The following is a 25,476-nucleotide window of genomic DNA, read 5'->3' as shown; positions in this document are numbered from 1 at the left end:
CCCGACTGTACATGAACAGATCTCCCCCTCCTCTCATCCCGACTGTACATGAACAAATCTCCCCCTCCTCTCATCCCGACTGTACATGAACAGATCTCCCCCCTCCTCTCATCCCGACTGTACATGAACGGATCCCCCCCCTCCTCTCATCCCGACTGTACATGAACAGATCTCCCCCTCCTCTCATTCTGACTGTACATGAACAGATCTCCCCCCTCCTCTCATCCCGACTGTACATGAACGGATCTCCCCCTCCTCTCATCTCGACTGTACATGAACAGATCTCCCCCCTCCTCTCATCCCGACTGTACATGAACGGATCTCCCCCTCCTCTCATCCCGACTGTACATGAACGGATCCCCCCCCTCCTCTCATCCCGACTGTACATGAACAGATCACCCCCTCCTCTCATCCCAACTGTACATGAACGGATCCCCCCCCTCCTCTCATCCCGACTGTACATGAACAGATCTCCCCCCTCCTCTCATCCCGACTGTACATGAACAGATCTCCCCCTCCTCTCATCCCGACTGTACATGAACAGATCTCCCCCTCCTCTCATCCTGACTGTACATGAACGGATCCCCCCCTCCTCTCATCCCGACTGTACATGAACAGATCTCCCCGCTCTCATCCCGGCTGTACATGAACAGATCTCCCCCTCCTCTCATCCCGGCTGTACATGAACGAATCTCCCCCTCCTCTCATCCCGACTACATGAACGGATCTCCCCTCCTCTCATCCCGACTGTACATGAACAGATCTCCCCCCTCCTCTCATTCCAACTGTACATGAACGGATCTCCCCCTCCTCTCATCCCGACTGTACATGAACGGATCTCCCCTCTGCTCATCCTGACTGTACATGAACAGATCTTCCCCCTCCTCTCATCCTGACTGTACATGAACAGATCTCCCCCTCCTCTCATCCCGACTGTACATGAACGGATCTCCCCCTCCTCTCATCCCGACTGTACATGAACAGATGTCCCCCTCCTCTCATCCCGACTGTACATGAACAGATCTCCCCCTCCTCTCACCCGGCTGTACATGAACAGATCTCCCCCTCCTCTTATCCCGACTGTACATGAACGGATCTCCCCCTCCTCTCATCACGACTGTACATCAACGGATCTCCCACTCTCATCCCGACTGTACATGAACAGATCTCCCCCTCCTCTCATCCCGACTGTACATGAACGGATCTCCCCCTCCTCTCATCCCGGCTGTACATGAACAGATCTCCCCCTCCTCTCATCCCGACTGTACATGAACGGATCTCCCCCTCCTCTCATCCCGACTGTACATGAACGGATCTCCCCCTCCTCTCATCCCGACTGTACATGAACGGATCTCCCCTTCCTCTCATCCCGACTGTACGTGAACGGATCTCCCACTCCTCTCATCCCGACTGTACATGAACAGATCTCCCCCTCCTCTCATCCCGACTGTACATGAACGGATCTCTCCGTCCTCTCATCCCGACTGTACATGAACAGATCTCCCCCTCCTCTCATCCCAACTGTACATGAACAGATCTCCCCCTCCTCTCATCCCGACTGTACATGAACGGATCTCCCCCCTCCTCTCATCCCGACAGTACATGAACAGATCTCCCCCTCCTCTCATCCCCACTGTACATGAACAGATCTCCCCCTCCTCTCATCCCGACTGTACATGAACAGATCTCCCCCCTCCTCTCATCCCGACTGTACATGAACAGATCTCCCCCCTCCTCTCATCCCGACTGTACCTCTCATCCCGACTGTACATGAACAGATCTCCCCCTCCTCTCATCCCGACTGTACATGAACGGATCTCCCCCTCCTCTCATCCCGACTGTACATGAACGGATCTCCCCCTCCTCTCATCCCGACTGTACATGAACAGATCTCCCCCTCCTCTCATCCCGACTGTACATGAACAAATCTCCCCCTCCTCTCATCCCGACTGTACATGAACAGATCTCTCCGTCCTCTCATCCCGACTGTACATGAACAGATCTCCCCCCTCCTCTCATCCCGACTGTACATGAACAGATCTCCCCCTCCTCTCATCCCGACTGTACATGAACAGATCTCCCCCTCCTCTCATCCCGACTATATAAACATGTACAGTTACTCTCCCTGGTAAAGTTTTATAAACCCTGCACTATTTCACTTGAGTTTCCTTGCACCTCCTCTGGGGTTTTTTTTGTCCTTCAGAGACTTCGCCTCCAGCATTGGACAGGAGACTCTCGATGAGGTCTGAGCAATTATACACAGTGACATCACCTCCTCCCTAATGCTCCTACATCTCCAAAAACACAGGAATGATCAAAAGAAATCATGAGGGAAGAATAGTCTTCTAAACGGTGCTACTAACGGCAAATACACAGAGCAGAGTCCCTAAACTCTCCCCACTCCAAGGTGCACATGTCCCCACATACAGCCTAAAATCCTGCAGCGCGCCCTGCAGCTGGGATTATGCTTCTTGGCTATTTGTATTACAGATATTTAGCCTCATACCAATCCCCTCTGTGGTTCTCAGGCATTAGGGGCAAGGTTGAATTTGAATAGCTATTAAACACACCTGAAATCAAAAGCAATAGAGAAGCGGTTAAGTAGTTGAACACTTTCACGCATGTGGCCCTAAATGGGTTAACAGCATGAGAGCTCCTAGCACAGGTAGTACTGTTAACACGCTAATAATCAGAGAAATGTTACTCTGTACGGACCAAAATCAGTGCAATTTGGGGATGCAGGGGGAATTAAAATCGCCCGATTGCAAATCTGTGGTAGAGGTTTGCACACAAATGTTCATTTTATATCCAGAAAGCCCAGTGGAAAAATACACAAGTTCTTATAGCAAATCTGCACATTATGATCATTACAAATCTGAAAGCTGCAACAATCCACCCAACTAACCATTGGTTCTGCAGATAATCTTATCCGTAACAAGGTTGTTTTCCTCTTCATGGGCAAATAATAATTGTCATTATTATCCTCATTAATTGTACCTGTCTCACTCACATGTGAATTATCCCTGTGCCCTTATCCAGGGTACTTTTCAGTGTCACTTATTTGGTGATCGCCAATGTTTTAGCAAAAAGCAGTGGAACTATGTCCCGGGTTTAAAGAATTTTTATTTTAAAAACTTGTTAAATAATAGAGCAAAGCCTTCTGGGAGTCACTTTACAAAGGATGGTGCACAAGTCTACTCCTAAAACATAATGGGAGAGGGACTTGTTAACAAAGTGGAATGTTCAGTTTCTAAATACAAACGCAGTGGCACCGTGTTCCCATGAACACATCACAGATTAATCACCGGGAATCGCAGTAGTAGTTTGATTGGCAATTGCCACTTTAGACATAGAAAGTTTTACCAGAAACCTGTCATGTTTGCAACCAATGCACTCGTCCTCTATGGGGTTAAATCCCTGCTTCCTATTCGCATTGTGCTGGTGGCTCCGCCCTAAGCGCTGCAGGTCACTGTCGCATCCTCTCCCACTGCTCCTAGCAGGCGCGTATCCCTGGAGTGTTGTCCTGAATGACTTGTTTCGTGGTCTCTTACATTCTTGTTTCTACACGTTTGTTTGTTCCTTTTTAGAACTTGCAGAAAATCCAAAACATCCACTGAAATCTGTCAAAAAAGATCATTTCTGCAAGGAAATAATCACCTGAGCCGAGGCCGACGGGGAACTGACAGCCGTCTTCCAATGCAGAGGCAGCAGAGCCACAAAGTAAGGCTGCGCTTATAGTGCCGGTGACGTCAGGCTACGGGCGCTGGAAAAATCAAATTGAGATGACTTCCAGCGATCGCGACCAAGCCGGCGCTCCGTCGCGTCGCGCTTACTATAAGAACACGCGACGGCGGCAATGCATTTGTTTTTTATCGCGACGTCGCTGGCACTATAAGCGCAGTCTAACAGGACGCTTATTGCAGACAAAGTAACAGGCAGTTTATCGTAGGCACAAAGTAACATTTTGTTATCGGTCTTCGAAACCCACACATTTTATTATTGCTGTAACCTGAACCATATTGGTCCCAGAAAAAGCGAGATACTTTGCGATACCATTAAATGGAACATAGGAATGTTACAAGATTGCAGTCTCGAACGTTATGCACAAGACAAAAGTTCTGCTCCCCGATGGGAATTCTACCCCATAGAGTGCATGTTAAGGGGAGGTGTTAACAACCCTATTCATACCTATGTGTGTGTGTTAATACTCAACACGGATACCTGAGGACAATACTCCAGCCTCAGGATTTTATCCGCTCATCCATCGATGTAAAGATATAACAGATGTTGTTACGCGTTGTCACACAAATATACGTAAATATCATAGAAAAATGCTAAAAAGCACTAAAAATGTACAAAAAATTACCAATGTAAAAAATAAACGATAATAGAAATCACCAATTGTAATTGATCACGGTAAAAAAAGCCAAATCGTCCAAATCTGGGTGGGTGCTTCTTCAAGAGTACTCCCAAACTCATGTATTTAGAAGAAAAACTGTAGAAATGAGAAGAGCACAAACACCCCTCTATGGTGCAGATTTTATTACGGAAAAAAATACATCAACTTTGGGAATGATTCCCACACACATCCTTGGGTGCTGCACTCAGCACTTGGACTCAGCATTTCATTTTTAGGCTTCAGCTCCTGTATCTCCCATCTCTCCTTTGCTGACGGTGTGAGCGTCCTGGTACTTCCGGGTTACACTCCGATTCTTCTCCAGGAGGCTCTAGCAGACAAAATGCACAGCACTGACCCTGCACCTGTCCTCCGATAACCCTACGCGTTTCGAAAGCACTCTACTTTCTTCATCAGGGGCATACCTAAATATCATGTGCGTCCTCTTTAACCGTTGTTTTAAATAGCGTTACTGTAACATTACACGCCACCGTCAGCACAAAGCTTACGGGCAAGAAAAACTTATACGATTAACCAGTAAAAGGTATCACAGCCCACAAAATGATCTTACTTTAAACTTGCAAGATATGTTTTCTGCTTTCCATTGTAGTTCTTTTCTTTCTGCTGTAGCACTTTAGAGATGTGTTTATATTTGGTGGATTTTTTTCAAGCAGTGACAAAAAAAAAAAAACATGGCTGCTGACCAGAGGAAAACCTTCACTCCGACTGCCAGAGGTAACTAAAGGATTCAGTTTATTGATGTGACAATGAGGAGTCTTGTTCTGGCCCAAGCACACCCTGATAGATGCGTAGGGACAGGCAGGTTACAGTAACTCAATCCCATATATCAAGCAAGGGAACCTTCTTACTTGCTGAAGTGTTTATTTGGGGCGACAACATACAAATAAAAAAGGGGGGGAAAGTACCAAGGGAACACTGGGACATGAGAGCAATGGAGGGGAAGGGAGAGCTATGAGGGAAGTGGGATAAATGCAAGATATAGGGATAGGTAAAAATCAATAACTTGATGCTGGTCTGGGCTGATGGGAAATTAACTGGGACAATACCCCCTGGCAAGGGGAGGGGGAGCAGTCCATCCTGGTAAAAAGGCAGGAGGGTTGCCAAGGCAACTGGCTGAAGCCAAGAAACCCACAAGGGTCGCAACATGTTGCAACACCTAGGCTGAGGAGTTCTGGCTGCCTGAAGACAGAAAGAAAACACAATCCTGTTCCAGGACAAGTCTGATTCCCTAACATGTTTTGAGAATGCAGGGTGTCATCCTCTGTACTGCAGCCTCATGGGACCTGCCCAAATCATGAGCTATATGGTTACTACAGGTTGTAGTGTGACACTAAACTGTAACATGGAGACAGGGCCGTCTTAACAGCATTATAGGCCCCCGGGCAAAGCAGTGCACTGAGCCCTGCCTACTCTCCGCTACAAGTCGTAATTTTTCTCCTTCTACCGAGTTAGCGGGAGATTTGAATGTTGAGGCGGGTGATCGGAAAATTAGTGTTAAATTCTGGTCTGTGCATAGATTAGCATGGGGTCCCTATGCTCGTGGGGCCCCCGGGCAACTGCCCAGCGTGCCCATGTTTTAAGACGGCACTGCATGGAGATGTATGTAACATTCTATATAGAATATTTAACAGGATGTGGGAACAGTGTAACCAAGGCAACAGCCTCAGCCAATCAGAGCAGGAAAGTTCTGTGTGGGAGGAGCCTGGACACAGAATGGGGAGTTCTGATTGGTCAGCGTCACAGCCATGGTTTATCATTTTCCATACAAATCCTGTGTTCTTCCTGCTCCCTTAGCTCCTCGGATGTTGGCCTTGGAAGTGGTCTCACAGCTCCTCTTTCTTCTTCAGGATAATTTTCCTCACCAGCTCTGTGATGTGAGGCTTCACCTCCTCTACAGAGTCCATCGGACCCCAGGCCTTCACCACCTTCCCGTCCGGCCCCACAAGATACTTCCAGAAATTCCAGTCTGGCTCCTTCAAGGAGGATTCTGGGAGAAGGCAGAAAAAACACAAGCTCCTACTATTACAAGATTTGGATAGCAATTACAGTGGAATAATTAACTGCATCCCTTAACCTTTCTGTGACAGAACAGACTGCAACACATTGCTCAATTAAAACCCAACATCCTGGAAACCCAAAATGACTCCATCATTCTGTCAAATAGACTATGTAGTTACTATGTTTCATGAGAGGACTGAGGCAAATTGAAGAACTATTTTCTCTGGGTCTCCCAAATTACTCTTAGGAGTGTAAGCTCTGAGACAGCAATGACCTTTTATTCTCCAGTGTGTGATGCTCTTACCCCTACCCTGCATTATAGAATGTATATATCATTGTTTGTATTTATTTATAAAAAGTATGTCCTTTTATCTCTTTTGAGTGTTACAGCTATACATACTCTGTGTCTTATAAATAAGCATTGTTCCACGTTATAAGTAGATATATAACATGTGGAGCAATGTATATGTACAGTCTGCACGTTATATAATGCTGCACAAGTTATTGATATAACTGTGAGAAAGGTCCTATTGGCAGCCGACTCATTGATAAACCCCTTGATTGTTCCCTTAGGTCAAGAGTGTCCATAGGATTCTCAATGTTAAATGTGGCAGAATAAAAATGGAAAATGGACACAGAGTAGACCAAATGGAACAAAGAATGAAATGGACTATATCCTGGCTACAAGAAACATATGATTAAAGACTGCATCGTCCTTAATTGGTTTGATACAAGAAGTGATCACGATCTTAATGCGAAGATGGACAAAATTAAACAGATTAAAATGATGTAAACAAAACCTCAAGATAAGGGCAGAGAATTTAAACTAGAGTTGACAAACGATTCAGCTTGCTCGAGAGGCATGTGAATACTTTAACACACACACACTATACACACATACACACACACACACGTGTCAAAAGGAGTGCTACTGGGCGTGGACGAATGTATATTACAAAAGACAGAAAAGCCCACAAAAGCTACATCAATAGGACAAAAATACAGTGAAATAACTATATACAGTATTCTCTTGAAAAAGGGTCATTTAGTTAAACCCTTTGGCCAAAGCGTCACAAGCCTGCATGCCACATCAAGGCATGACCAAATTTGCAGGTCCTAACACAACCTGATTACAATTCTCATTTACCTCTATAGTTGGAGGGAGAATGATCACAATGGATCTGTCCAAACCAAGCAACATGAAAAAGACCTGCTAACTTGGAAAGTGGTAAGGGGCGAGCTTAAACCCTGGGGGGGCCCACTAACCTCCAAACAGCCGAGACCAGCTGGAAAAAGTTAATAAACACACAGAATCCCAGCAAGCTCAAGAAACCCCAAACCCAAGATCATTCTCCCTCCTAATATAGCGGTAAATGAGAATTTTAATCAGGTAGTGATAGGACCTGCAAAAAACAGGATAAGGAAATATCAGATATCAGACCAAGCAAATATTGCAGAAAAATTGAATAAACACGTGTGCAAGGCAATTTGCAACAGCTACTGTATATTGTGAAAAAACAAAGTTACAATTGGCACTCTGAACCCCAAAAATAATGCATAAACTAAAACATAAATATTGGGTCTTCAAACAAATTTCAGAGAACCTATACCAAGTGAAAGAACATAAATATACAGTGAAACCCTGCAGTGATTGGTATAAGTTTAAAACCTAAAACACCTGTGCACATACACGTGTCAATAATTGAAGTGAATAGGTGATACAAAGAATGAAAGAAATATATGAAAGATAATAACATAAGCGTTGATTGCTGCTCAAACCCCTCCTATGAATTGCTTCCTCAATTCTTCAAAGATGTCTTAGATGTCCTGAAACCAGCGGGTATGACTGAAAAATGGAAAACACAATATAGTGTAGTATCCCCGAACCCTAAAAGGTAGGTATGTGGATAATGGTAGGGAATATATTCACATATAACCCCCAAATAATAAGCATTTCCCAAATCAGTAGCAAAATATCCTGCTGGTAGTTTGAGGGGAGAGGACTTTTCCAAAGCGAACCAAAGAGAAAAGACCGAATAGTGCAGACTAAAATTATACTTAAATGTGAGAAGTGTTGAATTTTATCTTTTATATCACAGTGTCAAAATATAAAATATAAATACTATTTACGATACATAAAGCTTGGCCCCCTGCAGATGCACTTACCTGAATGCCCTCCTACTGTCTCTGTACGTTCTCCCCACCAATTAGATTGTAAGCTGCCCGGAGCTTACCCGGACTCTTCTTCCGAAATGTTACTTTTATGTCTGAAGCACTTATTCCCGTGATCTGTTATTTGTTTACCCCGTGTATTACTAATGTGATGCGCTATGTACACTAATGGCTCTATATAAATAAAGACATACATACATACATAAAAAGCATGGATAAAGTGAAAGAATGGGTCGGTTGGAAGCTAGCGCTCTCACTGCCTCCTCCCTCGCGATCATGGCGTCTCTCTGCACGGTTCCTGCACTTCCGGGTTGGAAGCACGGATGTTCGTATCCACGGTGAATGCGTCATTCACTTACTCAGCTGATCACACTACGCGTTTCACCGCTGGTAGTTTCAAACCAATCAAACTACCATTGGGATATTTTGCCACTGGTTTGGGAAATGCTTATTATTTGGGGGAATATGCCGAGTATATTCCCTACCATTAACCATATACCTACCTGTGTTCCGGCATAATACACTATATTGTGTTATTTCATTTCTCGGTCATACCATCTGCACTTGCCGGAGGTTTATAGACATCTAAGACTGAAGAAGACTACCAAAGATAACAAAAGTGTAATTAAGACAAAGCCATGACATGATTGCTTCTGCCCAAAGTACTGCATTCAAACAAGATGATTGATCAACAATCAAATAGTGTGCACTTCTACAAGAAAGTGCGCAAGTCCTCAACTCTCTTTATACGGACACAGATAAATAACAGGAGGGCATAAATGAAGCAGATCAAGACCAAGCAGAAGAAAAAAAAAGAAAAAAAACAATTATGCATCCTTCCAGAAGTAGCAAAGGCAACCAAATCCATGAAGAATGGGAAGACCCCTGGGGAAGATGCAATTACAACTGGATTCTTAAAAGAAGTTGTAGAAGTAGAGAACATCTTTGCAAAACTCTTTACATGCTGCTTGAAGGTCAAGAAAATCCCAGAACAATAGAGCAATGTCATGGTTATCCTCATCTATAAGAAAGGAGACAAAGAAGGCCTCAAGAAGAATCTACTTCCAATCAAATACAAGATTTTTAGGCAGATAATCACTAATCAGCTGCAAACAGGATTTCATGGTGGATACAACACAATGGACCACATCCACGTTGTCCAGTAAGTAATTAATATGATCTGCCAATCAGTTTAGAATGAATCGATTGCACAAAAGCATTGGATTCTGTCAACACCTAGCCGTTTTAAATGCATTAAGAAGACAAAATGTTGAAGAAGTGAATGTGTCACGAGAAACCATGTCACCAAGGTTTTTCACAGCGACACTGGAAGTATCGTTAAAAAGACATTGAAACGGAAAGAGAAAGGAATCAATGGAGAATACTTAAGTCACCTGTGATTTGTAGATGACTTATTTTTGCCAAAAGACCTCTAGCATCAAATCAGAGAAGTCGAAGCAATTAAGAAGGTGGGCGACCATATGAATCTCAGCAAGATCAAAGTGATGTTCAACAAATGTGTCAATTCTGCAAAGATGAATCATTTTTTTTTTTTAATAGAAGTCATAAACAATGTCTACCTTGGACAGCAGTAGGGAGTTAAGATTAATGGAACGCATTTGAAAGAAACAAAGATAATCCCTCAAGGGACTCTTCCACTGTGCCTCAAGGAAAGCGTTTTAATGGTGATCGTCTCAAAACAGGAAGAGGACCCTCAGGGCTGACGTAGGATATAGGATCACCAGAAGCGAGAGACAGAGTCCTGAATGAGGATAGCGATGTCGGGGGCACAGGCTGGGGTCCAGGCAGGCAGCAGAGAATCAGAGTTAGGGGTCCCAGACTCAGGTCAAGGCTGGATTTAGGCAAACAGGATGAATGCTTGAGACTGACAAGAATGAACAGGAAACCATGCTCTGGCAACTTCCTTGAGGAAGTCCAGACTATCAGCAGGTTGCCAGTACCCAAGATGGCCACTGCATCCTCAGTGTGGCCGGAAGTGTAAAGTTTCCAGCAGCGGAATCGGCACATGCGCGCATACTTAAGACACTGACCACACCGAAGCCTCACAAAAATTCAACCAGTGTATTCCAGCCTGTGCTCAAGTATGGATGTGAAACTTGGACCCTAAATGCAAAGATAATTCAGAAGCTTTAGACAAGTATGGAGAAATGAATGCTGGGTATTACCCACAGAGACTGGGAAAATGAGGATTCGCCAGGGTGCACCAACAGAGACGCTCCTCTGACTTCGCTGGGTTCACCAAGATGGCCACTGAATCAGGAAGTTAGCCTTCTCCTGAAACTGTAATGCACACGCCCCAGGTCCTTAAATAACAGTCAGTTGCTCCCAGCCTTGGCCCGAGCAAGGTATTCCAACCCTTGTGCGCCGGGACACCGTCTGTTTCACTTGCTTTACCCGTGTCCAGTCCTGTTTCTCTTGCCCTGATGTTTGGTACCGTGGCCCTGACTTAGGCTGCGTCCATGGATAGTGCTTGCTGGCGGAGGCGCGCTGAGGCTGAGGGAAAGCGGGTGCTTTCCCTGGCCTTAGACAGCGCGCCGTCCGGGGCGTGTTGGCGGGCGGGCCACTGACGTCACGGAGCTGGTTCGCCCTCATTGGGCGAACCGCTCACATGACCGGCCCTGCGCTCCGGCGAGCGCCAAATCTAAAATTTGTATAAGACCTACGCTTCCGCATGCTTGCGGAAGCGTAGGCGAGCCCCTACTAAAGCCGCTCTCATTGCGGCTGTAGGGGCTCACTGGTAAGCACCAGCGCGCCTCAGCACTGTTCAGCGCGTGAGCGCTGACCATGCCCGAGGCCTTAGCTGCCGCACCCTGCTTACGATCCCAGAAACTGGACCGGACCATTCTTACCTGTCCAGGCACTAGATCCTAGGTTAAGAGTCTGTTACTATACTCCCTCACTCTGACATGCGGATCCGTCTCCTGGTCTGCAGTTAGCAACGTACGCAAACGTTACAAAAAATAATGAATGGGTTTTAAATTAAACAAAAAAAAAAGTCTGACATCATCACTAGGGGGAAAAACTAAGTCTGGACATATCTCAAGAAGAAATTACCAGCATTGGGACAAAGATGGGACTTGACTGTATTGCAAAGGTTATCAAAAGACCAATAAGATGACCAAAACTAAGATGGGAAGATGAAATTAGGAAATTTGTTGGGGCAACATGGAGAAGGATTGCAACCGCAGTACCTGGAAGATCATGGAGGAGGCCTTTATCCAGCAGTGGATGAACAAAGGCTAAAGAGGAGATATACTCTGCACAGTGTGTGTGTGTGTGTGTGTGTGTGTGTGTGTGTGTGTGTGTGTGTGTGTGTGTGTGTGTGTGTGTGTGTGTGTGTGTGTGTGTGTGTGTGTGTGTGTGTGTGTGTGGTCACAATGCATTGGTGTTTAACACAAAAACCCACAAATAATATAGTTAAATATATATCAGGCGCAATGAAAGAAACAGTTCTATATATAGTCTCTGTGACGATTTGCCAATATATAATGTAGAAGAGCGGGTATAAATTATCCTGATGTCGATCCTAGGAATAATAATTTTTTAAAAAGCCAACATTGTAAAGTAACGCGTTTGACGTATTCTATAGCGCAAAAAGTGAAGGGCTACTTACAATGTAGCAGATTTTTACAAGCATTGTCTGGTAACAATCCCAGCTTTATAATAAAGTTTCGTCTCTGAGAAGTCATCAGGGGAATCCTGATGACGTCTCTCAGAGACGAAACGCGTAGGGCCACTTGCTTACCTATTTTCCAAGATTAGCAACGCAGTCATTCACATTGTATTGACATAGTTATTGCCAGAAAACATACAGTGTGTAGGGATTTGGAGTCACCGGCTGTAGTACATCGCAGCCCGAGACTGAACAGGATGGGCAGAGACTCCGGGACGTGAGGACTCACGGCTGTATTACAAAGCTGGGATTGTTACCAGACAATGCTTGTAAAAATCTGCTCCATTGTAAGTAGCCCTTCACTTTTTGCGCTACAGGATACATCAAACGCTTTACTTCACTATGTTGGCCTTTTATTATTCCTAGGATCATTTATACCTGCTGCTCTTCCACATTATCTATTTGTCAAATCCTCAGAGACTATATATAGAACTGTTTATTTCATTGTGAGCGAGTGCTCTCTCTAGATAGATTATAGATACTGTGCACATTATGTATTGCAGCATGTTCTGGATGCTCTGTACTGTGTAGCTGGCGCCACTCACCGATCAGGTACTTAAAGGCGGCGTTTGCCCCGGTGCCGCTGACCGCAATCTTGCTGAACATGGGAAAGGAGGCTCTGTAATTGTTCCTGACGAAGCTCTCAATGTCGCGGTCGCTGCCGGGCTCCTGCTGCCCAAACTGGTTGCAGGGAAACGCCAGCACATTGAAGTGGGAGGAGCCCAGGTCTCGCTGCAGCTGCTGCAACGCCTTGTAATGAGCGTCCGTGAAGCCGCACTCACTCGCCACGTTCACCACCAGGGACACCTGAGGGGAGAAGGCAGGAGAGGCTGGCAATGTCAGGGGGGGAAGCGTCACGGGCCTCACAATCCCCCATTCCATAGTCATATGTGGGCTGCGATATTCAGGCATGACATTAACTCAGTGAGAGAAAGAAGCATTAACTCCTAGAATCCTGCGTTAAATCAGCGCTAGTGATGCAACATGGTTTAACTCTTTGGATGCCTGACGCTACCAAGTCATTGCAAAGGAAGGGGGTTAACATACAACTTAAACACCCTACAAATTAAACACAAAAGCATCCCATCCATACTGTGTGTAAATTTTACACCTTTAGTAGCCCGTTCTTAATGGATGCACTACGACTAGCTAGCCACTAAGGGGTTAATTTATTACTGTGCACTACACACATTATATTAATGTATTTGTATGATCTATTCTAGGTTGGTCAGTCTTATCTTGCCTACGCCTATAGTAGACATTATATACATACGTCATAAGAATTGGCGTTATCTTTTGGCGGTTGCACGATATCTCCGGGTATCGGAGGTTAGTGAATAGCATGTAATTGGTCAGTAATTCCTCATTTGCAAATTAAATGTTGCCGTCAAAAATAACGCTGGCATTCACCCATAGTAAAAAGCCCCTTGTCGCTGCTTTAACACGTGCATAGTTTCACAGTAAACGAAGTCCTTACCCAAGGTCAATGAGTCCTTACCCAATGAGACATTTTGATGACTATTAGAAACAATGAGATTAATTAATTTCCTGAGTCACTAATATCAGACACTGAGATTGAAACCAGATTCATCCACTTCACACGCAGTGTTCTCACCACTCATTCCAGGCCCAAAATAACGGAGCACTTCCAGATATTCAAACACGGTTTTTAAATACTTGCTTTTTTATTTTTAAATTAGACAATCGGCTGATTATCACCCAATATGTATATTACTTATCATTAGTCCTGCTGGTATCAGGTGGGACTGCAGCTAAAGATTTGTGTAAAAAAAACACTTGTACTGTACTAAACTCCAGTTATGTGTGTGTTTAATTCACTGAGCCTGTGAGATAATATATGAGCCGGTAGCAACACACACTCTTTCCCCCCATCCCACCGACACACACCGTTAAACCCCAACACAGTGATACAATGTATATACAGAGCCAGCAGTAACTCATACATGCCACGTCTACACCTCTCCCCCCCCCCCCCCCCCTGTATTTTGCAGAGCACACAGTTAACCCCCTGTAATGCTGGAAGAGGCACACAACAGAAGGAATCCGGACTAATGGCATTAACCCGTGTGATACCAGAGGGGTAAAAGACACCCTAATACAGTGCAACATATTATTCCCACATATTATCCCAGGGCAGCATTACCCCCTTCAGGGTAAGGGGTTGAGAAAAGTGAACTACCATTTAGAGGGCACATGTAGCAGCGGGAGTCCTGACACCTCCCTCCCAGTATTACCCCCTAGGGTCAGTATATGAACCCCAAAATCCCTTATGGCATACCACCCCTACTCTCAGAGAGGAATGGTCTGCAGGTAGTGCTTCATGTATGTATCTGCCCCCGGCCCGGGTTAGTTGGGGTATCCGGCCCGGGTTAGTTGGGGTATCTGGCCCGGGATAGTTGGGAGTTTCTGTCCCACTCACCGAGCCCCGGTATTTCTCCAGTGACACCAGCTTGCCCCTAATATTCACCACCTTGTAGGTGTAGAAGTCCCGGTCCTTCTGCAGGGAAGGGGGCAGGAGCAGCATCAGGAGACACACTGCGAGGTACATGGCACATACACACTCTCATACACACACTGCACATGTACTCTCATACACACACTGCACATGTACTCTCATACACACCCTGCACATGTACTCTCATATACACACTGCACATGTACTCTCATACACACACCCTGCACATGTACTCTCATACACACACTGCACATGTACTCTCATACACACACCCTGCACATGTACTCTCATACACACACTGCACATGTACTCTCATACACACACCCTGCACATGTACTCTCATACACACACCCTGCACATGTACTCTCATACACAGAGGGGAGGCGCTCTGCTAATGCAGAGGGGCTGAGCTACTACAGCACTGGGCGGATGCATGCAAATCAAACCCTTGCACTGCCTCGGGGTCGCCATGCATTGGGGCCACGCTTCCTTCTCGTATTATTATTATCCCCTCCCCAGCCCCGTGGTGCCCTCTGACCTCTCTCTCGGGGGGGGGGGGGGGGGTGACGCGATCAGGGGGCGGGAGCAGTAGGTCACATATAGTCCGGCCGCGAGGTCAGTCCGCTCCCTGCCAGCGATCTAACCAGCAGCGATGTCCTTCGCGCAACGCGTCCAACGGCTCCAGGCCGAAGCGCTGACCCGGGAGGACGGGTGGTTAGCACGGCAGCTGTACCGGCTGCTCGGCCTGGCGGCGCCTGATGCAGAGAGCGGGGGAGGCCACGGTGCCGCCGCCGGTTCGTTAGCGGACGATGGGAGCAGCCCAAGCCATGACCGGGAGCCGCGTGCAGGCGGTGGGGAACTGGGTGCCGGCGGCAGCAGCGTGCGGCAGGCGGTGAATCGTTCGCCAGCGGCCGGTGTGGCGGTGTTGCAAGGCGTGAATGGCTCGGGGCGGCTGCCCGAGGACGAACCGGAGGTGGCAAGACACGTTGCGCCGGCAAACGGCAAGAGACGGTTGGTGGCGCAGAGAATGGCGCGGAAGAGGCGGGCAGTGTCTCCCCCACATCTTTCAGAGGTTCCCCCGAGGCTCGTGGCTAGTATAAAAGAGGAGGGGGATTTGGCCTTGTGTGTTATTCCTAGCGTGACGCTGGGGGGCGCGGGCGCAACGGAGGGTGACATGGCGCTGGCAGCATCACAGCGGGCGATCGCTCCTGGGGCAGGGGCCCCTGGCACGCAGGACCAGGAGGTGGCGCTACTTAGCGTGGCTGAAGCATTGCAGCTGGCTGCAATTTTGAGGCTGGTACTACAAGCCCTGGAGGCGCGGGTAGCGACCCCAGTTACCGAGCCGGCGGCGGCGGCGCTTTCTAGCGCCGATGCAACGTTGGGGGCAGCGGCGGCATTGGGAGCCGGGGCCGCGGCGGCATTGGGAGCCGGGGCAGCGGCGGGCGTAGTGAGGGGGTCGGACATGTGGTTCGGGGACGTTTACACGTGCTACGCCACTCCTTTGGACATACATCTGTCGGCTGATATCAAAGAGAAGATTTGGGCGGGGGATTACGTGGAGTTACTGCCGTTGCTCGACGGCTACAGGGAAGCGCTGGCGAGGTCGTTCAAAAAAGAGGGGGCCAAGAAAGCGGATGTGGAGAGGCGCCTCTTTCCACGTAATTTTTCTAATTGGTCTCAGGCCTTTACCATCTTGGCTTTCGTGATCGGGGAGAAAGCCCCCCACCTGTGTTCGTCACTCTTTAAATACCAGGACATGATTGGGTTTGCTTATCGGAAGTACGGAGGCATGGGCTGGTGGGCTTACGACGAGCAGTTCCGGCAAAGAAAGGCGATACACAAGCAGATTTCTTGGGACATGAAGGATGTAGACCTTTGGTTAGAGCTGGCCAGGGCAGAGGGGCCATCGTCCTTTAGCAGGGGGATCGACGGTGGAGCCAGTAGCAGCACACCGGGCGGTAGCCAATTGGGTGTTTGTTGGTCCTTTAACGACTCCCAGTGCCGGTTCCACAACTGCCGTTTCCGGCACGAGTGTTCCTTTTGTGGGGGTCTGCATTCGCGAGTCAAGTGTTTTTACTAGGGTGGTCGTAGGTTTAGGGGAGCAGGGCGGCAGGCTGGTCAGGAGGGCCGCGTCCCCAGTAATCGTGGAAAAGATGGTGCCGTGGATGGGATGGTACCCCAATAGGGAAACACATGCCGTACGCCTCCCTACCCCGCGCGCTCCCCCACACCCCCCCCAACATGCGCGCCCTACCCCGCCCCCCTCTGTCTTTTTTCCTCTGTGTGTCGCTGTGTCTGTCTGTGGGGATGGGTGGTCTCCGTGTCCTGCTGCTAAGCCTTGGCCAGCCCCCTCTCTCCTTCCCCCCCCCCCTCTGCTCCAGCGACACGGCGGACAGATCTCCCGGCCAAAGAGGAGATTTCGGGGAAGCCGGGGCACAGGACTGGTGACCGTGTGTGTCGGCGGCGCACTCTTTGGGAGGGGGGTGTTCAGAATCCACTGGATCCAGAGTTGTTGTCTTTATCTTCACTGGACGAGCTGTCTCTGTCTGAGTCTTCTGGGCCGGAGCAGCCCCCATTCTCTCCCCCCCTCCCCCCCCCCCCCCCCAGCAGAGCTGCGGACAGATTTTTCTCTCTCGTCTTCTTTCTCCCACCCACCCCCTATTTCTCTGTCTCTTTGTCTCCCACCCACCCCCTGCCTCCCTCCTCTTCCCCCTCTCCGGTTACTGCTGCTGTTGGAAGCTGGCAACACTGACGTCGCTGATGGTCTCTTCTGGCAGCAGTGACGTCACCACGCAGTCCATTTACTGCCAGGGAATTTTTCTCATGTGGTAGGTGTGCGCAAAGAAGTTTAACTTCAAAGGGTCATTTGGCGCATGGACTGAACATAAATATAGACAGTGTGGTGTAGATTACCCAGATTAGAGGTCCTCAAAAGAACAACAAGCATATGTGTTCAATCAAATAATTTGCACACCCCTGCAGCTTTTGGAGCATCCGTTGAAGCCTATGCACGCAACGCTGGAACGTTCCTGAACACGTCTCACGCGTGACCCATTCCTTTGAAGCCGACAACTGATGGAAATGGATCGAAGTGTGGTGCCGTTGGAATTGGTGTATATGTGCCAAAGAATAACAAACGGGAGGGACATTCTGGCGGTTGAGTCTACCCGTCCGGAGGGGCGCGACTTGGGCGAATTTATCTAACGAGAAAAACTTAACACATTAGTTGTCCCACTGAACAGGTTGGAGGACATCGCTCGAATAGTGTTCAAAAGACATTTCAGTCGTCTTGTCGATCCACCTTGAGCGCATTGCTGTATTCCAGCACTTAATGAGTGGTGAGAGGTCTAAAGTTGTCCCACCGAGTCGCCCCATACAAATATAAAACGTGAGCATCAGCCAAATGAACCAGGCACTGATTCGGGCCCAGAGAATTCTGTGGAGAGGGGAGGATTACTCGCAACAAATCCGGTTGACTGATGCAGATGTCTTCTCTAAGAACTAGCGAAAAATATATTAAAAAAAACGTCTGTGACGCCACCTTCACAACTATCGTTGTGAGGAACGGAAAAACTCCATAGTGAAGGAAACAATTCTAATAAACATCTCTACAGTCCTTATACCGGACAAACAGCGGTAACCGGACACCACAAAGAAATATTAAAGATCAACGATTTCTTCATTTACAAAAACCTGGATATCTGGACTTAACTTAAGGACACAGGAGACTTTTTTTTATCATTGTTTATATTTATCTTGCCGTTCAGCAATTGAAGGTCCACCATGTTTTATATAGAATTTTTAATGTGCAAATTATTTGATTGAACACACATGCTTGTCCTTTTTGAGGACCTCTAATCTGGGTAATCTACACCACTGTCTAATTTTACGTTCACTTCGTGCACCAGAGTTTATCTTTTTCATCCCTTGTCAAGTAGCCCTAAGCGAGGCGCTGCCATGACCAGGGGACCAGGCTCCACTCTTACCTCTCTGGTACCCTCTGGCCTCTCCTTCCCTCTGGTGAGAACGGGGTGACGCGGCAGGGACAGGGAGGCGCCGCGGGGAGGCCATAAAGTCCAGCTTGTGGGGCGTTGTGGTCAGTCCGCTCCCTACCAGCAATTTCCCACACACCCGTGAAGTTTAATATACTTTTACAAAGAGATGTGGTGGTGGTGATGATAATAATGAGGACTGCAGCTCCTTGATGGAGGGGAGTCTAATCTTAATTTTGATACCCCTATAGGGTTGTGTTTCATGTTGCCTCTGTCGCAGCCAGACAGGGTTCTGCTGGTAAAGCCGAGTGGGCGAGGGTCATTTAAATGTGACTTCCGGGAACTTGCTCGCACTAATGTCCGGGTCATCGGTTCAAGGACCTTTGACCTTTCACCCTTAGAGCGAGCACTCTGGCAGGGGGTGGCATTTACCCAATCATGTAATGTTTAAATAAAAAGCTGCGGCATTGTACCTTCAGACCTGGTTTTCTGTTGTTATTTGTGTGAGTACTGGGCAATTGTGGGAGGGGAAGGGAGATCTCCCTGGTCATGCACATACACTTAGGTCTGAACATTTACCCATGCACACTGCATATGTGCACATACACACTTCGCAGCACTGCACGTGTACACATACCCACAACTCTGCACAAGTACACATCCATTTATACGCACATGTATGCATACTGTACTACAACGATGCATATATATATATATATATATATATATATATATATATATATATATATATACATGCACACAGATATATTACTGTTCTGATCACATACAGATATACCCTGCTCCTCATACAGGTACACACAGCTCTTTTACAGATACACTGCTTCACACACACTGCTCTCGTATATATTCAGAACTTCTCGGTAAACTTTTCATTTGCAGATTTAGACTATGTCCACATGAGGTCCCTCTTCAGCTGTGCAAAAAGATATACATACAGTATACATGCCTTAATGCATAAACAAAATATACTAACCACTACTGGGAGCACAAACAGACTAAAAGTGTGGCCAGAGGTGCATACACATAACTATATATAGTGTATGCAAAGGAAGCACACAAGTGGGACAGAAATGCGTTCTGAAAAAAAGATGCATTGTGCCAAATATGAAAATATATCGATGTATTGTGAAGTACAAAAGTGTAGAATATATGAATAATTATAATCTAAGACCGTATACAGAATAATTTGTGAGATATGCGCTCTATTATGCTGTTTTTGTATAAATGTGACCTACAGAAAACAATAGGAGTACCAGCATATAGGTAAGAATGAGACCCCAATATACCGGCTGTGCATACAAGAGGATAAACCACAGAGGTGTAATTTCACCAAGGCCGCCAGAATAGAAACTCGAATCCTTGGGAGAAAGTGCATTCGCTACCCTCATAGGTAATAATACATTGAACTTCAATTTACTATTCCCTATGAGGATAGCGGATGTAACTTCTCCCAAGGATCTGAGTGACGTGTATAAACATACATATTTAACCTTTAGGTTATTTAGTCTGTATTCTCCCCTGTCTCATGAATTATGTACCAAGTTGTTTTTCATGTGGTTTTGTGTGTAAGTGTTGCATTTTTAAAGCCAATTTATGCATATTTTTACTCATCATTCATGGAACTGGGTGGAGTGAAGATTAGTTATTAATGAATTAACATGGACCATATGAGTCATGAGGATTGCACCACTCTCTATCCTCTGAAGTCGCCATTACCCTAGCGACAAAACGCGTACGGGTGTTGACGCTCTTGGCTTAGCCTGAAACCTGCTTTTAATTCCTGCTGTATACCATGGAAGAGAGGAGAGTTGTGGAGAGTGGAACCGGAGGTGTGGTTACTATTGGGCCGGGGGACCAGAGTGTGGACGCACATCTTTTAGACTACCGGACAGCGCATAAGGGCTCGCTCAGACAGGCTGCTGCGGGACCGTGCTTGCATTCACGCCTCCGCTGTGCGCTCCTGCTGCCCAGCGATCTCTGCTCAAACGCAGGCGTTGGGTCGCAGCGTTTGGGGGCGTGGCAGGGGCGTGTAACGGACACGTCACGGTGCTGGTTTGCCTCTTGGCTGAACTAGCTCACGTCACGCGACGGTAGCACCAAATTTCAACTCGGGTTGTGGCGGCAAAATGTCGCAGCAACAATGCTGCACTTTGCCGCCGGTGGATTTTTCAGTTTGAAAACTCCCACCGCACAACCCAAAATTGCGACAGACGTGCGCGCGCACATCGCATCGCTTTCTGTCTGAGCTGGCCCTAAGGACGAACTGAGCACGCTCTCAAGTTGCAAGCTCCCAATCGGCAGACGAACCACAGGAATACAGAGCTTCTGTCCTTTTGTTCTATTGAGATTCTGTGAGTGAAATGATTTTAGCACTGAAAATAAACGGTTTACTATTTACACTATGGAGCCCGCGCTGTCCCCTTTAGTTTTGTATACATATTTTATAATAAGATGAAGTGTGTGTGTGTGTGTGTGTGTGTATATATATATATTCCATATTGTACGTCTTGCACACATATACCGTGTTCAGAAAAAACAACCTCTTGTCCTGAACACTACGTATACCAAACACACATCCGTATAATCTTATATAGATGCATATATTATACATATACACTGTGTTCAGGAAAAAAGGGGTCCTGGTTTTTCTGAACACAATGTACATATAGTATACATATCATATATACATATCTTATGCATATGCAAATAGTACCACTGGTTCCTTCACAACAATATGCAGTTCGCAAAAATGAACCACTCCAGCAGAAACATTACATGTAAAGCATGAATACAGTTGTAGGGTTTCTATGTACGTCACATGATTCCTGCAACACCTCTGTAACGAGGAAAGTATCCGCATCATTTTCCTAACCCGGTATTGCTTATCGAGGGCGCTGTCACCGACGTTGCACCAGACGGACCCGCAGGAAGGCCCATGGAAAATCAATTATGATGTGATTTTGTTATATTGTTGATGAGGGATTTTGCATCGCATTTAAAATAAACCAATTTACGGAAGTAGTCATTAGGATAATACTATAAATGTCATCGTAATTAGGTACCGATAGTTCTAGTTTTTTAGGAACCTTCATGAACTTAAGTGCTAAATGGGCCTTAGCAACTGGATCATTAATTATTTATAAAATATTTTACCTGGAAGTAATACATTGAGAGTTGCCTCTAGTTTTCAAGTATGTCCTGGGCATAGAACTAAGATGACAAATAGTACATGGTTACAAATACAGTTACATAAGTGAACAGGGTATACATTATATACAAGACATAGCATGCACAGTTAGAAATAATATATTATAGGCTTATGTAACAGTTACAGATCAGATTAAAATGTGAGACAGCTTTAGTTTTGCAAGTACTTGGCCTGATGGTGGCGGTGAGAGTCTCCGGAAGATTGTTCCGGTTGTGAGGTGCACGGTAAGAGAAGAAGGAGCGGACGGATACTTTGCTGAACCTTGGGACCATGAACAGTCTTTTGGAGTCAGATCTCAGATGATAAGTGGTGGAACAGGTGTGGGGAGCACAAACCATAAAATGAAGAATAAAGAATATACAGAAAAGTTGTCAGTAGAATCACTGTATAGAGAAAAGGATGTCAAGCATGCAGTCAAACCATGCACAGTTGAGAGTAGTAAGGGCGAACACAAATAATGTTTAACCCTCTGTGGAGTATCTTAAACCCGTAGTGGTATCCAATACACACCATATAGTGAGAGAGATGATGGTGTACAAATAGATATAAATAAATATCCAACTCACACGGCCATGTGTGAGTCCCCACATGTAGAAGTGTCTTTAAAATCTCCTTGCAAATTGCAGTAGCTGCCCCAGTGAACGTGCAGACAGAAGAGTGATGGTGTATGGTATAAAAAAATAATAAATGGTGACTCACACGGCCATGTGTGAGTCAATACCCATAGGTGGTATCTTTTCCTTCAGTGTCTTCTGGGTCTGTCTCTCCACAGGGCGTCCTAGCACTCGTGGTGAGCGCAGTCCCACAAAGACATCAAGGAGAATAGGGGTTACAAATATAACACACTTTGTTTAATGCAAACAATAAAAAAGCTAAAAAAACACTCACATGGCGAGAGGCCTTGCGGGTTCTCCGCTCCTCGTTTCTCCTCACAGTGACGCTGGATACCGCGTCCGGCAGCAGAGAGGGAACTGTGAAGTTATGGGAGTATGGAGCCCTGTAGTGTCCAAAAAGCTCCACGTTCAGCAGGCTACGCTTTTCGCACAGAAAACGTGCTTCGTCAGGCCATGAACGTGGAGGGCTGAGAGTGTGTGCATTTAGTCTTTGAGAGCTTCTGATTGGATCGTTCTGAACTGTTCTGTATATTCTTTATTCTTCATTTTATGGTTTGCGCTCCCCACACCTGTTCCACCACCTACCTCAAAGATCCAGGGAGATTCTTCATCGGGTAGAGCTGCATCCAAACCACCCAGGGCCAGTATTAACACATATTTATATTTTATATCACTGCATCCTTTTTGTACACGGCATATGTGCGCCTTTATTGATTGAATTTGGGAAGCGTTACAGTTTCTGTTTTACTACTGCCTCAGATGATAAGTGCTGCATGTGGTAGGGGTGAGGAGCTTGTTCAGGTAGCTGGGTAGCTTGCCCAGAAAGTATTTGAAGGCAAGACAGGAAATATGAACTTTGCGCCTAGACTCAAGTGATGACCAATCTAGTTCTTTGAGCATTTCGCAGTGATGTGTGTTGTAGTTGCATTGGAGAACAAAACGACAAATTGAATTCCAGAGGGTGTCAAGTTTGCTAAGGTGGGTTTGGGGTGCCGAGCCGTATACTATGGCCCCATAGTTGATAATTGGCATTGGCATCTGCTGTGCAATACGCTTTCTGACCAGCAAACTTAGGGAGGATTTGTACCTGTAAAGTACACAGAGTTTGGCATAGGTTTTGGATGTCAGGGTATCAATATGCATCCTGAATGTTAAATAGGAGTCAAACCATATGCCCAAGTATTTAAAACTGGTAACAGGGTGGTATTAGCGTTTGGTTCTGATCTTGAGCTCAGTCATTGGAAGCTTTAAAAATGTAGCCTTGGTCCCAAATACCATTGTTGCAGTCTTGTCAGTGTTTAAAATCAGTTTGTTTTGGGATATCCAATTTTCAAGTCTCAAAAAGTCAGATTGAAGTATGTGTTCAAGGTTGGAGAGGCTATGGCTGTGTGCATATAAGATTGTGTCATCTGCATACATGTGTATTGAGGCTTTCTTACAAGCTGTAGGAAGATCATTGACGAACACTGAGAAGAGTAGGGGCCCCAGAACAGAGCCTTGCGGGACACCACAGGTGATATCCAGGGGTTTGGAGTTGGAGCCTTATGTGGACACATGTTGGGATCTACCTGATAGGTAGGAATGAACCCAGTTTAAAGCATGCTTCCCTATTCGAGAGCACCGGAGTTTGTTAAGCAAGATAACATGATCAACAGGATCATACAACTAGAGCACACAACTGGTCTCCACATCACTTCCTTCCAGAGATATTGGAAGATATTTATGCAGGGATGAATTGTGTCACTGATGTATACTGATTATTTTCAGCTGTCTTTTTATTTTTACTCTTATGATGTCATATCTGTGGAGAGGGTAGATCAAGCGACTCCTCTCCCAACGTTACTCCTTGAAAAAGCGCCATTTGGTGTGAAACACGGGGGAGGATTTTTTTTTGTCTTTATTATTATTATGATCCAATAAAATAATTTTTTATATAATTTTTCTACATCTGGCGAGTTCCTGACCATTCCTTGGTATGCAGTGTTTCTATCCATTTTTTATTTTTCTTCATATTAACAAAGTACAGTAATAGTAGACGATACCTCCAGACCCATTTTCTTGAATAGGCTATAAGGTGCCTTTCAGCACAGGAAAGGGTCTTTTGGAATAGCATCACTTAGTAAACATGGGCCATTATTTGTTTTGCTTTTTTTCCGACCGTCTGCGTCTTCCAATAAGGCTTTGCAAGTAACAGCTGGGGAAGCGCCAGGGGCCATAGTCGGGAAAATAAATAACCACAAATGGGTGTTAATTTCAAGAAATGACAAAACAATGTATATTTATTATATGAATGTGTGTCTGAGCGGCAAAGGGAGCAAAGCAAACTCATGAAAATTATCTATATACAGACATTGGGAGTTTTCTTTTTGCATAAACACAAGGAGTATCTTTTTCTCTATTGCTTATGGAATATACTCTGTGCCTAGCAATTCCTCATATAATAAACTGTTCTGTGGCGTGTTTGTTTAGTAGCTGAGTTAAAAGATTAAGGAGTTTCACAAAGGTAATTTTAAGGCCAGTTCTTGACGTGACGCTATAAATGAGTAATTGAGGATGCACATGCTGTGGCATTTGATGCCTGTCCTCCCTCCCAAGCTCTGTTTGCCCCCCTCCTGTCAGTGATATCTTTCCCCCCCCAACACTTCTGTGAGTCACACTTGTCACCGTCCTGTCGTGTCACAACCACCCCCTCCTTTTAGTCACATTCACTGGACCTCTTATTAGTCACAGTTCCCCCCCTCCTATCAGTTACAGTCCCCCCCTTCCTGTCAGTCACAGACCCCCCCCTCCTGTCAGTCACAGTTCCCCCCCTCCTGTCAGTCACAGTTCCCCCCCTCCTGTCAGTCACAGTTCCCCCACCTGTCAGTCACAGTTCCCCCCTCCT

At 46.1% G+C, this 25,476-nt stretch overlaps 2 protein-coding genes across 3 annotated transcripts; one reads left to right on the top strand and one right to left on the bottom strand.

The window, feature by feature from the left end:
- Positions 1-4,016: 4,016 nt before the first annotated feature.
- On the bottom strand, positions 4,017-15,980 carry GPX7 (glutathione peroxidase 7). 2 transcript variants are annotated; one of them, XM_075616347.1, is made up of 4 exons: positions 15,030-15,980; positions 14,722-14,902; positions 12,827-13,088; positions 4,017-6,404 (listed from the first exon to the last, which is right to left on the bottom strand). In XM_075616347.1, the coding sequence occupies exons 2-4, from the start codon at positions 14,848-14,850 to the stop codon at positions 6,241-6,243; spliced, it is 555 nt and encodes a 184-aa protein (XP_075472462.1). In that variant the 5' UTR covers positions 14,851-14,902; positions 15,030-15,980; the 3' UTR covers positions 4,017-6,240. The 2 variants fall into 2 exon arrangements, with proteins under 2 accessions (XP_075472462.1, XP_075472461.1); XM_075616346.1 differs by having other exon boundaries at positions 14,722-15,979.
- On the top strand, positions 15,190-19,227 carry LOC142503719 (uncharacterized). Its single transcript, XM_075616345.1, has 2 exons — positions 15,190-17,585; positions 17,740-19,227. Exon 1 carries the CDS (start codon positions 15,410-15,412, stop codon positions 16,835-16,837), a length of 1,428 nt encoding a protein of 475 aa, XP_075472460.1. The 5' UTR covers positions 15,190-15,409; the 3' UTR covers positions 16,838-17,585; positions 17,740-19,227.
- Positions 19,228-25,476: the final 6,249 nt, after the last annotated feature.

The sequence above is a fragment of the Ascaphus truei genome, chromosome 10, assembly GCF_040206685.1.
Source record: "Ascaphus truei isolate aAscTru1 chromosome 10, aAscTru1.hap1, whole genome shotgun sequence".
Classification (NCBI taxonomy): Eukaryota; Metazoa; Chordata; class Amphibia; order Anura; family Ascaphidae; genus Ascaphus; species Ascaphus truei.
This window is presented reverse-complemented; position numbering and strand designations above follow the sequence as displayed.

Bases quoted from the DNA above. Each gene is read 5' to 3' on its own strand.
- GPX7 (XM_075616347.1), bottom strand. From the start codon at position 14,850: ATGTACCTCGCAGTGTGTCTCCTGATGCTGCTCCTGCCCCCTTCCCTG. The intron at 13,089-14,721 runs GTGAGTGGGACA...TTCTCCCCTCAG, and splicing joins TGGAGAAATACCGGGGCTCG to GTGTCCCTGGTGGTGAACGT. The intron at 6,405-12,826 runs GTGAGTGGCGCC...GCCTTCTCCCAG, and splicing joins CGCCTTTAAGTACCTGATCG to AATCCTCCTTGAAGGAGCCA.
- LOC142503719 (XM_075616345.1), top strand. From the start codon at position 15,410: ATGTCCTTCGCGCAACGCGTCCAACGGCTCCAGGCCGAAGCGCTGACC.